Source organism: Diplotaxodon limnothrissa, linkage group LG3 (assembly GCF_057381915.1).
Source record: "Diplotaxodon limnothrissa isolate DT_005_m linkage group LG3, D_limnothrissa_male_GT1.1, whole genome shotgun sequence".
Lineage (NCBI taxonomy): Eukaryota > Metazoa > Chordata > Actinopteri > Cichliformes > Cichlidae > Diplotaxodon > Diplotaxodon limnothrissa.
Genome location: NC_140598.1, coordinates 42,686,297 through 42,698,970, shown reverse-complemented (window position 1 = coordinate 42,698,970; position 12,674 = coordinate 42,686,297). Strand labels below are relative to the sequence as shown.

The following is a 12,674-nucleotide window of genomic DNA, read 5'->3' as shown; positions in this document are numbered from 1 at the left end:
GTCAATATAAAAATTTAATAGAAGGCAAGCCTAGAGATGTAGTTGAGCATGACTATGAGGTTTTTCCTATTAGCACAGAGGACAAGGTAATGTCATCTGGGATAAGAAGTTGGAGTTTAGGTTTATTTTCCTTTGGTTTTATGACAGCCGGAGAGCAATTCTTTTTGGTGTCACATCAGGATGCGCAATCTGACAAACATGTGGAGCTACATGCTAGGTTGACAAAGGAGCAGTCAAATGTAGCTTTTAAAAAAGTAGCATTAATTAATTAGTATTTTGAGGCCTTTCACAGTATCATAAACCAACTGATTTTTGTCATCAGACTATGAAGTTGGAAATCATTTGCAAAGCCATAAATGTAGTATTTTTAGAATCCTGCCTCGTAACGTTTCGGCCTTAGCAAAGAACCCCGAGGAACTCCATACTTTTTTACCAGTTTACCATTTAATACTGTATTTTCATGATGTGCAGGTATATAGAGGTACTTCATGCCTTCCTTTTCCTTGGCCATCCATATTGTATTTGCCAATATATACACAATGAGCAGAATATGGGGAAAATAAAGGCACAACCAAGGCCTTAATGATAATGATTACCTATTAACATTTAGATATTTTTAAAGGTATAGAAGTCAAATCAAGTTTATGGGTTTCTAAATCAGTAAGAAGCAAAATCCAGTCTGTTTTAATATAATTAAAAGTGTCCTGTTATGTAAGAACGTTATTTTCTCCCTAAAACAGCTTCTGCTTCATAAACACACATAGTAATTAAATACCCTATATAAGTAGCTAATGATTAAACTTTGGATCAGAAGGCTCTATTTCCCGTGCGGTGCTTCTCTGTGTAGACAGAAACAACCAATTAACAGAAGAGCTGGTGCTCCAGCAGACACAGCTCAGAGATATGAGAGTGTAACCTTGAAAGCTACTACAGCAGGAGGGAAAGCATACAAACAACACAGTTTTTTTTTAAGCAAGAAAAATAATTTATTTATAATGATATAATAATAATTTCATCACATTGGCATTGCAGAGCTGCAGAAGGAAGCGTTTGTGTGAGACGCCACCTCGCAGCAACAGATTACACCATTGGATGGGGCAAGAAAACAGGGGTTATTCAATACATACATGGAATATTCCTTTAAATATGTATTTTTCAACGAGGAATAACAAAAATAGAATAATTCCAATATCTCTGTCTGTCTCTCTTTCTCTAGGTCTCTCTAATTATCATCTCTGTGTCTTTATAAGCTGCCTGTACAGCCCCCAGTACTGGGGTTTAAATTGGGTTTGAGGGGGTTGTTTATCTCACTTTGCTTGGGGAGTAAAGCGGATGGAGTTTATCAGTGATGGACTTTATGGGCTGTTTGTCCACTCCAAGTACTAAAACACAGTAAACTTCACCCATCTGTCACTCCTGAAGCAAACACAACAAAGTCTTTTGGCCCAAATCTGCAGCCACAGCATCTCTCTATTTCTTATTGTTACTCTCAATCGCTTGCTCATAAAGCCGAGACTGTTCAAAAATAGAACAAAGTCCTGATATTTTTATGTGATAATGTGATTTACTGAAGTAGCTTAATATATATCTCAAAGAGGTAGCAGCAAAGTGTTTTTATTTCTACCCACTGTAAACTATAAAGCATTTATTTATTAATTTGTTGACAATATTGGGATTGTAAACTCACACTGCTGTTGATTTTTTCTTAAAAAGATGTCTCTGTGTGTACAGCTGAGCTCTGATTGTATCTTTAAGACCTTGACCTCTCTGCTAAGCAATACTTTTGATCCATTTCCAGATGTTTACTTTGAAGGCTAGCAACCACACTGACTATTGACTAGGTATCTAAATGATGTGACTCAAACTCTTTACAAAACATGGACATTAATGTCAGAAAAATGAAGGTGATGCAGAAGTGCCTTAATCCTGCATTATATCTGAAGGCCACCAGAGGGCGATAGCTGCGATTGTTACAAAAAAACCTATTGGTCCTATAGAAATCTATGGGGAAACGGCTCAGTCTTCAGCCCTGTAAACACACTGAGTTTATGAGCTCAGTCACTCATTTTCAGTCAAGAGGTCTCACAATGACTATCCACATATTATCGGCAGTCATCTCAGTACGCCAGAGAGTTTATTAGGATATATTTTAAATTTTTAATTGTCTGGTTTATGTGGCAGATATCCGATGGTTTCCCATACAACGAATAAAAAATGGATGTAGCTGATGTAACATCACCCGTTGGATTTTGAAGGCTTTAAGCTAGCATTTGATCATTATCAGCTAAGATATCAGCTAGCTAGCCTGGTTAAGCTGTAATTGTTAACTAGAGGGCAATTTATATATTTGATAAATAGTGCAAATATAATAATATAATAATAGACAAATAAAATACTATCATTGCAGTTACGAAACGTGTTGAACTAACATCAAGCCTCAAGTGGCCGTTAGAGGAACTGCAGTTTTTATCACTTCTGCTTGGCTTCATTTTTCAGTGCTGGATTTTACTTGATAGGAGATGGGATTAAAGCATTAAACGGAGGAGGGGGAGAAACAGCAATGACAGAAATGGGTTTGGGTTTTCTTATAATTATTATACAAATTACATTTCTTAGTCCTGCAGATGAGCTGCGGTCAACTTTGTGCTGGTGGGGATTGTGTTATTTGTTTATTCTGGTCTTGCACTGGCTCTCACTGGTAGCAGCTGTACTCATAAAGTACTTAACAAATGAATGTCATCAAATTTTATTTTGTAGCTTATTTGGATAAAGTGTGATCTTTCCTTTTGCCTATGAGGAAATTATCCTTGCCTGAACTCCCGCTCTCTCAACTTAACTTCCAAATTTTCGGCGCTGCTTTTTATTTACGTTTCCTAGCAACTGGTTCCTGTTTGGCTGCTCGATATCTGCAGAGGCATGAAATGTAAAAATTACACCAAATTAATTAGCGAGCTATTGCAGCGCCTTCCTCCTTCCTTTGTTGCTTTCTCGTACCTTTTATCAACACGCAGGGAGGCAAAAAAAAAAAACAGAGGTCGAGAGAAGAAAAAGCTTTTAGTGTGATTGCTTCTCTGAGTCACGGGACAGCTAAGAAGGAAGAGAGAGAGAGAGGAGGTGAAAGGAAAGATGATGGACTGCATTATGAATTTCAGCGTGGTAATCCCCACATTCAGCAGAGTCTAACCTCAGCTCTGCACAATCATTTTTCCTCCTTCCTATCTTCCTTATTCTCCTCCTGAAGGAGGGATAATGCTTTAGATATTCCATATATTCCTCCTGTCATCTGTCTTTCACACTTCATAAAAAATGTCATTTTCAAAACAGTATGTTGCCAATATATTTTAGAGAATGAAGCTTGTAGCGGTTTCTTCGAGGCGTAGCTGCTGTGTAGGCAGAATCACCACCATCATCTTGAACAGACAACTAATATATTGCACCCTTAGTAGCTTTTCAGAATCAATGAAAAGTTGGCTGTTCTGTCCCAGCAGGACCTTTTAGTCCCACACTTTGAAGATTAACTGAATTAACGAGATTATTTCAGCTTCTAAAGGAACTCCTGTTTCCAAGAAACATTTACAAAACCTGCAAAAAATCAGGTTCTTCTATTAAATGGCTAGATCCTCACATAAGGGATAACACTTTTTTTTAACCAGTGTGCCCATGTGTTCCTGCTTGTTTTTATCTCTCTTTCCTCCCCGATTAAAGAGAATCTGCTGTCTGCCTACATAAAAAGTCAAAAACACACTTTTTTTGATCCTCAACACACACCGTAAGTGAACACCCTGTTCGACAGCCTGGCGCTTTTTTAGATGAAAGTACGTCTCTCTTCACACCACATGTTACAGTGCTGGAACAACACATCCTTTTGCTCCTAACTCTGTACTTGTATCTTCGGTTCCCGTCCCGCTGGGTTTAGCACAGAAACAATCTTCGCAGGGGTTTTTTTGTTCGTTTTTATCCATCTATTGGCCCTCGCTTCTTCTTAACAACCCACTTCACTTATCCTATGTCTGCGACTTATCTGCTCTGAGGCAAATGAGTCTTCATGACCACACTCTGCCTGTATGTGAATGCAGATTTGGGCAATTGTTTGCCAGATTACATGGAAATGCTCCCTTTTACACATGCACTATAGTGCAATTTTGGCAAGATTTACCAAAAAAAGTTACATTGGGGTGTGTATGTACTACCAAGGCAGCTGAAATAAGAAATAAAATCAAAAGAAAATGTAAAAAAAAAAGAAGAAAAAACACAGTAGGCGCTGCAGCAACACGCCTATAATTCAGTATACAAGGCAAACAAACACAGAGTTTTATAGGTTTATCTTTTTTCATTCACTAAATATTTAAAACAAGCGTCACTTGACTAGTCATCATAAATGGTGATAATTTATGCTTTTTTTCTCAGGATGATGGAATACCTGAAGGACTGCTGTAGGGAAGAGAGATGTAGCTGAAGTTTTTTTCTCTGTGGTTCCTCTTTTTCCATCCACCAGGGGGAGCTCTGACTCAATAGCACCAAGAAATAAGTTTGCCAACTGGGAGTCAGGAGATGAAAGGTTCCCCTCCTCCATTTTTCGCAGTCCATCCATGCAGCAGGTTAGTCAAGTGTCAGAGCTGAACCACCGCTGATCAGAGTCATCTAGGCTGTCCACACAGGCATGGACAGACTGATCGGCGGGTCCATGGATCAAAGACCGCAGGGCATTTTGTCCGGTCCCAAAAGTCAAGGTCCTTAATGAAAAAAAAAAACCCCAGAAAAAAAAACCACACTCAAACTTTTCCTGTTTCCGTGTCAGTACACAGATCCCAACCATTCATTCATTTGTTCATTCATCCATGGCAATTCCATATTTCATGGATACTAAAGGGAGCGAAAACAAATGATAAAAACTCGAGAGAAAGAAGGCAGAAGATAAGCGCTGATAGAAAATGCTTTTTGCACGCTCAAACTAAGAACAGCATCTATTTTCTTTAACAGTCATTCATTGACATTCATCCGGTGTCGCGTCTTCTGCTGAGCTCAGATGCATAGACTGAATGCAGAGAGAGGTGGAGAGGCGGAGGAGGGAGAGAGAGAAAAGAGATGGGAGAGGCAGAGAGGCAGAGAGGCGGGAAGGCGGCGACGGGAGAGGATGGAGAGAAGGGAAGGGAAGAAGGGCAGTGAAAGATGGAGGGAGGGCGAGAGAAAGGTGAAAGAGAGGCGCTGCTACTGCGAGTGAGAGAGGATGAACATGTAGGGGAAGAAAAAGAGAGAGTGTGTGCTATGTGCCAGAAAAAAGGTTAGAGCAGAGAAAAAGAGAGACAGATGGAGTGTGTGCTCCAGCAGTGATGAAAAAAGGAGGAGAACAGTGAGCGGTGAGGAGGAAGAGGAGGAGGAAGGTGGCGCAGACGTCACCTCCTCTCTGTGACCAAAGAGACGGCGGAGGAGGAGGTGGAGGAGGGTGAAAAAAAAAAGGAAAGTCTTTCACGCCACGTCACTCCACATCACCACGGACGGACACACAGAGGGGAATTTGATTCTCATCCATCCTCCCGGTTCTCAGGCTAAAACCTGGGCATCCAAGAATTCCAAACTTGTACAGACGTTCTGGAATGTTTACGTTCTTATATCCATCCACTGATTTCTGAAACCCTCTTTGTTCTGGAATCTTAATGTAACAATGTTGAGGTCACTTCAATCATAATCCTTAATAAAAAGGGAAGGAGGGGGACGGACGTGATAATTTGCACACACACACACACACACACACACACACACACACACACACACACACACACACACACACACACACACACACACACACAAATGTGTGACATGTATTCAGAACAGACACGAAAATTGCAAATGCACACATACATGCACTCGCCCCGTCTGTCTTTTCCCTCCCCTTGCTTTGTTCTTGGCACTTTCCTCTTTCGCACACACACACAAACACACACACACGCACCTTTAGGTCCCCTCTGGTCTGTTTGTAGTGTTTAACAGTCCTTTGGTCCCAACACCAGAGACCAAAATGAATAAAAACCCTGTTTAATAAGCAGGCCTGCTTCATGCTCTCCGTACAGAAACTCCACAGGCATGATATCCTCCGCACACTCTTTGTATGAACACACACACACTTGTGTGTAGATTGGTCTTCTTTTTTTTCTCCATGTTTTGTTTGTTTGTCTTCAGTAACATTTTGCTTGGCAGTCTTTGCGTGTGTGTGTGTTTGAGTGTGTGTATTCCCCTCACTGCGTGGGCAGTTTGTAGTCCAATCTTCTTGCTGCTTTGTACACTATTTATAGTCTTTGTTTCTGCAGATGATAGTTGTTGATAGATGCGTTACATTTATCTTTGTACATGATACATTACAGTATGATCCAGTTTAACATGTACAGTATATGGCCACTGGGTATGTTTAAGAAAAAAATATATGCAAAAAAAAAAAAAAAAAAAAAAAAAAAAGAAACCAAAGAAAGAGTGAAAAGATAGTAACAGATGAGGAAAAAGGTAGCGGCGCAGTGTTTGCGCCGTGTAAACGACCTGCGACACCAGTAAGGGGGAAAAAAGTGCTTATGTTCCAAAAATGTGGTCCGTTTGCCGAGCGCCTTTGTGGAATGTTTTGTGAAGGTCCGTGTTCGTGTTCACAGCACGAGCGATAACACGTGTGGTATGCTCATGCCTAATCTTTGGTGGCAAAAAGCGTGCCCCCGCCTTGTGGTTTCTGTTTGTAAATCCTGCTCTTTTATGTAATCCTGTCTGTCTGGAGCTGAGAGGGCTGCTGTGGTGTCGCATTCACCGTGGAGAGAAGACGGAACCACAAGGTCCAAGGTTTGGGAATATTTCCTTTGTCAGTGGTCCACAGGTGATGGACCTGTAATGCTGCTAGCTCAAGGGGTTTGGTAGAATCGAGGGTAAATTGTGTTAAAGTCTTGTATTTTCAGTGTTTTTATTCCATTTGTTTTGTGGATTGATGGGATTCCTCTTTAGGGGGGATTAATATGGTCACAGGTTCAGATACACTCCCCCGTAGTCATCAGGGTTTTTTTTATTGTATTCACCTGGAAGAAGCCCAGGAGTAAAGATGCCTGCTGTGTATCTTTACATTCCCAGTGTCTGCTCCACCCAACTAGCCTCCACACTGAACAAATTCCCAATGAGGAAAAGATAGTGCAGTGCAGTTTAGAAGCATGACCTCAAAACCTCCACCTTCCATTAAATATATTGTGAGAACCTACTTTTCTCTCCGTTGATGTCTTGCTTTCCTAGAGGGGCTGGTTTGACTCGGACCAACAGTGCTCCAACCGTGGGAGGGACCATTTTGTCCAAAAGTGTGCTCCAATTTGATTGGACAGTGCAAATGGTCAACCAGTAGTTGGAGCGATCTGGTTGGACATGTTCGTCAGATGGCCCCGTCCCCCATAGGGTGGCAGGCCATGGAAATGGTTGGTAGCTTTGTCGACAGCAAACAGACCTGGTTTACATCTGCGTAGACGCTTCCATTCACTGATCGCTGGGTTTGTCGTTCCCAGCCGTTGTCTCTCCTCCCTCGGCATTCGATGCCGTGTTGGCTGAAAACTCCGTGACACGTCGGGCCAGGGGGTTTGTGCTTTTTAGAAGCTCCATGGCAGAGACTCTGGTTCCTCCGCTGGAAGACTTGTTGCCTTTCTTCTGAAGGAGGGCCATGAAGTTCTCGTTGCGGGAGCTCGACCTCTGGCTGCTGCCCAAGGTTAGATTTCTGAGGTCGCTACCGCTGGTGCTGTGCTTCACCGGTGACACCAAACTCTGGCGACTGCCAAACGAGTCGGAAGGTTCTTTGCGACCCAGGACCTTTCGTTTGGACCTGGAGGAGAGAGAGAAGATTATCAGCCAAAACTGTGTGTGCAGCTGTTTCACTTCTCAGATTTACTACTCGTGTGTGATGAGTCACACTTTAGTTGACATTTGTTTCTCGAGAATAGAAAAACTAAAATTTGTAACTACAGAAGGGACTCCATTCTTTCTTGTAGGAGATGAAAACACTGATTACCGATCTTCCATTTCCCCATCCTCACTTATTCTTCAGAGCCTTTTAAGCTATTTTCAGCATCACGCAAGGTAAAAATCACGAACACTTGTTGCTTAGTGACTAGATTTCTTGTCAGTTTCTGTGTGTACTCATATCCACGTACGTGCATGTGTGAGAGAGAGAGGGACGCTGGAAGGAAAAAAAAGGACGAAATGAGAGCCAGCGGTCGTGCAGCAAACCCACTTTACATGTAACTGTTGCTAGGGAACCTTATACTCCATCTGTCTCACACCTTTTCAACAAGACAATGCGTATTTTGTCACATGCTCCAGGTTATAAAAAGCTGCCAGGCAGGTTTGGTGATGGCTCAAAGCATTTGTGCTGTCCTGTCAAAACAGACTAAACTGTGAAGCACTTCTTAACCTTTAACTGCCATCTGAGGAAACTATGTGCTCTAATATCAGAGTTTGTACCGATCTTGGTGTTTAAAATATGCCTTGGTTGTGTCTGTGTGCGTGCTCAAACCTGTGTATAATAGTGAAGAGGTCTTCGGTGGTGTGTGTTGTAGGTGTGCTGGCCAACAAGTCGTCATCTGTTTCCTCTTCGATGTGCAGTACAGTCTTTTCACTGGCTGCTGGTTCATCTAAGCAAGGCACACAAATCATGGTAAAACATATAAAGTAGAAATGCTAACCAGCCACTTTCTCATGCACCTTAGATGTTATAAATTTTAATGACCAAACAGCTAATCAGCCAATCACCAACTCATTGAGTTCAGGCAGAAATGTTCAAGACAACCTGCTGAAGATCAAACTCAGCATCACAATGGTGAAGAAATGTGATTTAAGCGACTCTGAGCATGGCCTAGTTGTTGGCACAAGGTGGGCTGGTCTGAGTATTTCAAAAACTGCTAATCTGCTGGGATTTAATCACATAACCATCTCTACAGTTTACAGAGAATAGACCAAAAAAGAGAAAATACCCAGTGAACAGCAGTTTCATGGATGAAAATGTCTTGTTGATGTCAAGCTATAATTTGCAAGGACTGATCAAGGTCCAAAATTGAACATGGGAAAAATGTTGTCTAGTCTAATGAGTTTCCATTTCTCATGCAAAATTCCGGTGGCAAGGGCAGAATCTGGGATAAACAACAGGACCTTCTTGCTGTGAGGGAACAGTGCTAACCACTGCACCACTGTATGATCTGTTCAGGATGTACCCTGGCTCCAGCCCCCCTGCAACCCTGATAAGGATAGGCAATGGAAGGATGGATGGAACATAAATGCATGAGTCCTTCCTTGAATTAATGTTTCTGGATGTTGGTGGTTTAATGATGTACAGGATAGTCACTAACTAAACATTGTTTAAATGCCACAGCCTGCCTGAGTACTGCTTGTTTCTTATGACCACAGTGTATCCATTTTCTAAAAGGCTTCTTCAGGCAGGATAACACACAACATCACAAAGTGCAAATCATCGCAAACTGGTTTCTTGAACATGAAAATGAGTTCACTATACTCAAATTGGTTTCCACTGTAAGCTACAGATCACCTTTGGGACATGGTGTAATGGGAGATTCACATCATGCATGTGTAGCTTACAAATCTGCAGCAAATCTGTGATGCTATAATATCAACAAGGACCAAAATCTCTGAGGAATGTTTTCAGCACCTTGTTAAATTAGGCAGCGCTGAAGGCAAAGGGCACTACTACATGTAGGTATACCTAATAAAGCAGCTGATAGGTGTATATCAGCTGGCTTTGTGCAAACGCATATGTAAATCTGATTTGGCTACAGAGAAAATTAGGTGATAATGAAATAATGATGATAAATGTCATCTTCACTGTTAAAAACAGTGTGAACCATTCTGTGTTTTGATTTGGGCTCATTTTAGAGCAATGGGCCTGTATCAAAACACAGCAGAATCAGGAGGGTATGTATCAAAATTAGCAGGTATGAGTCCTAATCAAATGTAGAAGCTCTGCTAGACGATTATCACCAACACAGGCACATAAAAAAAATCACAAGAAACAATGTCTGCAGTGAAACAAGACTAAAAGCAAACTATTAGCTAATATATGTTAGAAAATGCAACATTTGTGTTGGGATGTTTTTAATTAGAAACGATTAGAAGGCCAGAAAACTCCAGTACAAGATTTATGGTATATTTTTGTATTTCATCATTGAATGAATGTACAACTACCCCTACCCTGAAGCGGTGATTCTGTAGGACAGGGACCACTGGTGGAGAATAGAGGGACTGCAGGAGGCGTGTGGACAACCAAGGGAAAATAACTACTTAACTTTGACATGTTTCCATCAAACTGTCCAAGTAAATTTTTTACACAAAGATATTTTCTTTTTCCATTTTTCTACAAATCAGGCTCTGGATGGTATATAAACAAATCCCTCTGTCAAACTATAGAAGGGAATCAAACTAGAACTTTTTGATGTAAGTAAGTATGTGTGTGTAATGTAAAATTTTACAATATTAAAACAATTATTAAAATGTAACCTATATCACAATGACACTTCCTCAGTCAGTTATTGAAAAAGAGACAATATTTTAAAAACGGTGCTTTTGTTTTAAAAGTTTTTAGACTATTGGATTAAAATGTGCAAATGATGTAAGTCTTGGATTAAACACGAACAGCTTTGTATAAATGTTAAGTAGAAAAACACAGTTTCGGTGGTTTCTTTCCAGTAGTCTGACAGAAGAAATGTCATTGAAGTAAAATAGGCCAAAAGTGTTTTTTGTTTCTAATGTCTCTGTAAAGCACTTTGAATCACCTTGTTGTTGAATTGTGCTACACAAATAAACTTGCCTTGCCTTACATGTAGTGTGTAGTGTCTCATCTTTAAAAAAATAAATTGATGCATAAAAGCCCTTTTATCTGGTCTTATGAGTCTTCTGAGACCACCATTCGGTGAAAACCAACTTTTAAAGCTTAATAAAGTGGACCCATCAAGGCATACCTGTCCCAATCCCAGTACCAGCCATCTTCCCTTCCAGCTCTGTGAGAGAGGAATCTTGAAGAGAGGATTGTAGTGATGACTCTTTGGAACTTTCTTCATCTGTTCCCAAGTGGTTCTCATCTTGCTCAGGCATGTCGGGAACACTGGGAGCATTGAGAATATCATCTGGTGGGAATGTTCCTACCGGAGACCGAAGGCCCACGGGGCTGTCAGTCTGTGGCGTCTGACGGTCTGTGCTGCCATTAGTGGAGGAGTGGACTGAGGTGGGAAGAAGCAGAACATTTGGCTTCTTGGGGACTGGAGGTGGAACCTGGAAAGGATTGAGAAGGTTTCAAAGAATGAGAAATAAGGAGAGCTGTGAACTGTGAATATGTTTTTTTTAAATTGTTTGCCTTTAGAAGATACTCGATGTTTAACCATGACTTGTGTAAAAGAACAATATATTTAATTTGGTTACCTTGGGTTTCTTTTTGTCTGACAGCTCTGCCAGACAGGAGACTGTCATCCTTGAGGGTAGCGTCTTGCTCTTGTCCTGAAGTTCTGGGGCCTCCTGATTGCTGCAAGGTGAAGGAAGTGAGCCTCCATCTTCGGGGCCAAGACGAATCTCTTGGTCAACATCAAATTCAGGCTCCAAAATTGGGTCTTCCAGGAGAGGCTGAGGGTCTGGGAGAGGAGGGAGATCAAACAGGGACTGGGATAGGGGGAGGAACGATTGATCATAGGCAGTTTGTGGAGCAGCCATAGAGTTTGAATCTGACAGAATAGTGGGATTTGTTGGAGCTTGTGGTGGAGGTTTTTTGGGTTTTGGCTTTTTCATGACTTTGTAGATGTTGCCTAGAGGCACAGGTCGGTCTACAGGTGAGGCAGGAGGCGAGTCAAGCGCCAGAGGGGAAGTGGAGGAAGGAGAAGGAGACTTGAGAAGAAGGTTCATGGGCCGTTTAGGTAAGGGAGGCTTGACTGCAACAGGTGGTTTAGGTTTTGGTAGAGTGGGTGGTGGGCTGGGATCCTCGCCTATATTGCGGCCATGCTGTTCCTCTTCGATGGTGTCAGAGGCTCCATCAGGGCAGTCTTCTAGGTCTCCACGAGAAACTGAACGAAGCCGAACAGTCTTTAGCTCATTCTGGGTAACCATAGGCAGTGCCTGTGAGGAACTCGGGCTGATCTTTCCTGGCTTTGCTGCTGTCGAAGTGTCAGAATGCCGCCGGCTGGCCTTTTGTTTTGGCTTGATGGACGAAAGCTCCAGATGTGCATTCCCAGGCATTTCAAAGGACAGTCTAGACCTAGCAGCTGGATCCTTGGGTGATGGTAGAGATGATTTCCTCTCTGGGATTTTGGGGCGCATCTTACAACCTATTGTACCTGTTGTACCCACAGTCCCCTGACCTGCCAGATGACTGAGTGGAACAGTTGGGGTGGGAGTCTCTGACTGGCTGGAATAGCCACTTGATGGGGACATAAGTCCTGGAGGTTTGAAGGGGGATGATGCCTTGATGTCAGTCTCCATGGAAAGCTGCGAGGGTGATGTGGCTCTCGAGGTGGAGGGAGAGTCAAGAAGGGACTCTGAGCTACCTCTGACTTTCATACATTCGATCACTGTAGTACCTGTTGCTGTGCTGGAGCCTGACAGAGACCTGAGGAAGAGCAAAGAAGAGATGTGAAGTTTTTTTGCTAAATCAAAGTTTGCCAAACACGTTTGACAACAAA

The 12,674-nt window shown here is 41.9% G+C and overlaps 1 protein-coding gene across 1 annotated transcript in view; it reads right to left on the bottom strand.

Annotated features, from left to right (window-relative positions):
* Positions 1-6,496: 6,496 nt before the first annotated feature.
* nhsl2 (NHS-like 2) overlaps positions 6,497-12,674 on the bottom strand; it is a 215,552-nt gene continuing 209,374 nt past the window's right edge. The window contains exons 7-10 of the mRNA XM_085349362.1: positions 11,428-12,601; positions 10,971-11,280; positions 8,519-8,636; positions 6,497-7,828 (exon numbers count right to left, since the gene is read on the bottom strand). Of these exons, the coding sequence (XP_085205488.1) occupies positions 7,489-7,828; positions 8,519-8,636; positions 10,971-11,280; positions 11,428-12,601 (1,942 nt within the window). The 3' untranslated portion in view covers positions 6,497-7,488. The remainder of the gene's footprint in view (positions 7,829-8,518; positions 8,637-10,970; positions 11,281-11,427; positions 12,602-12,674) is intronic.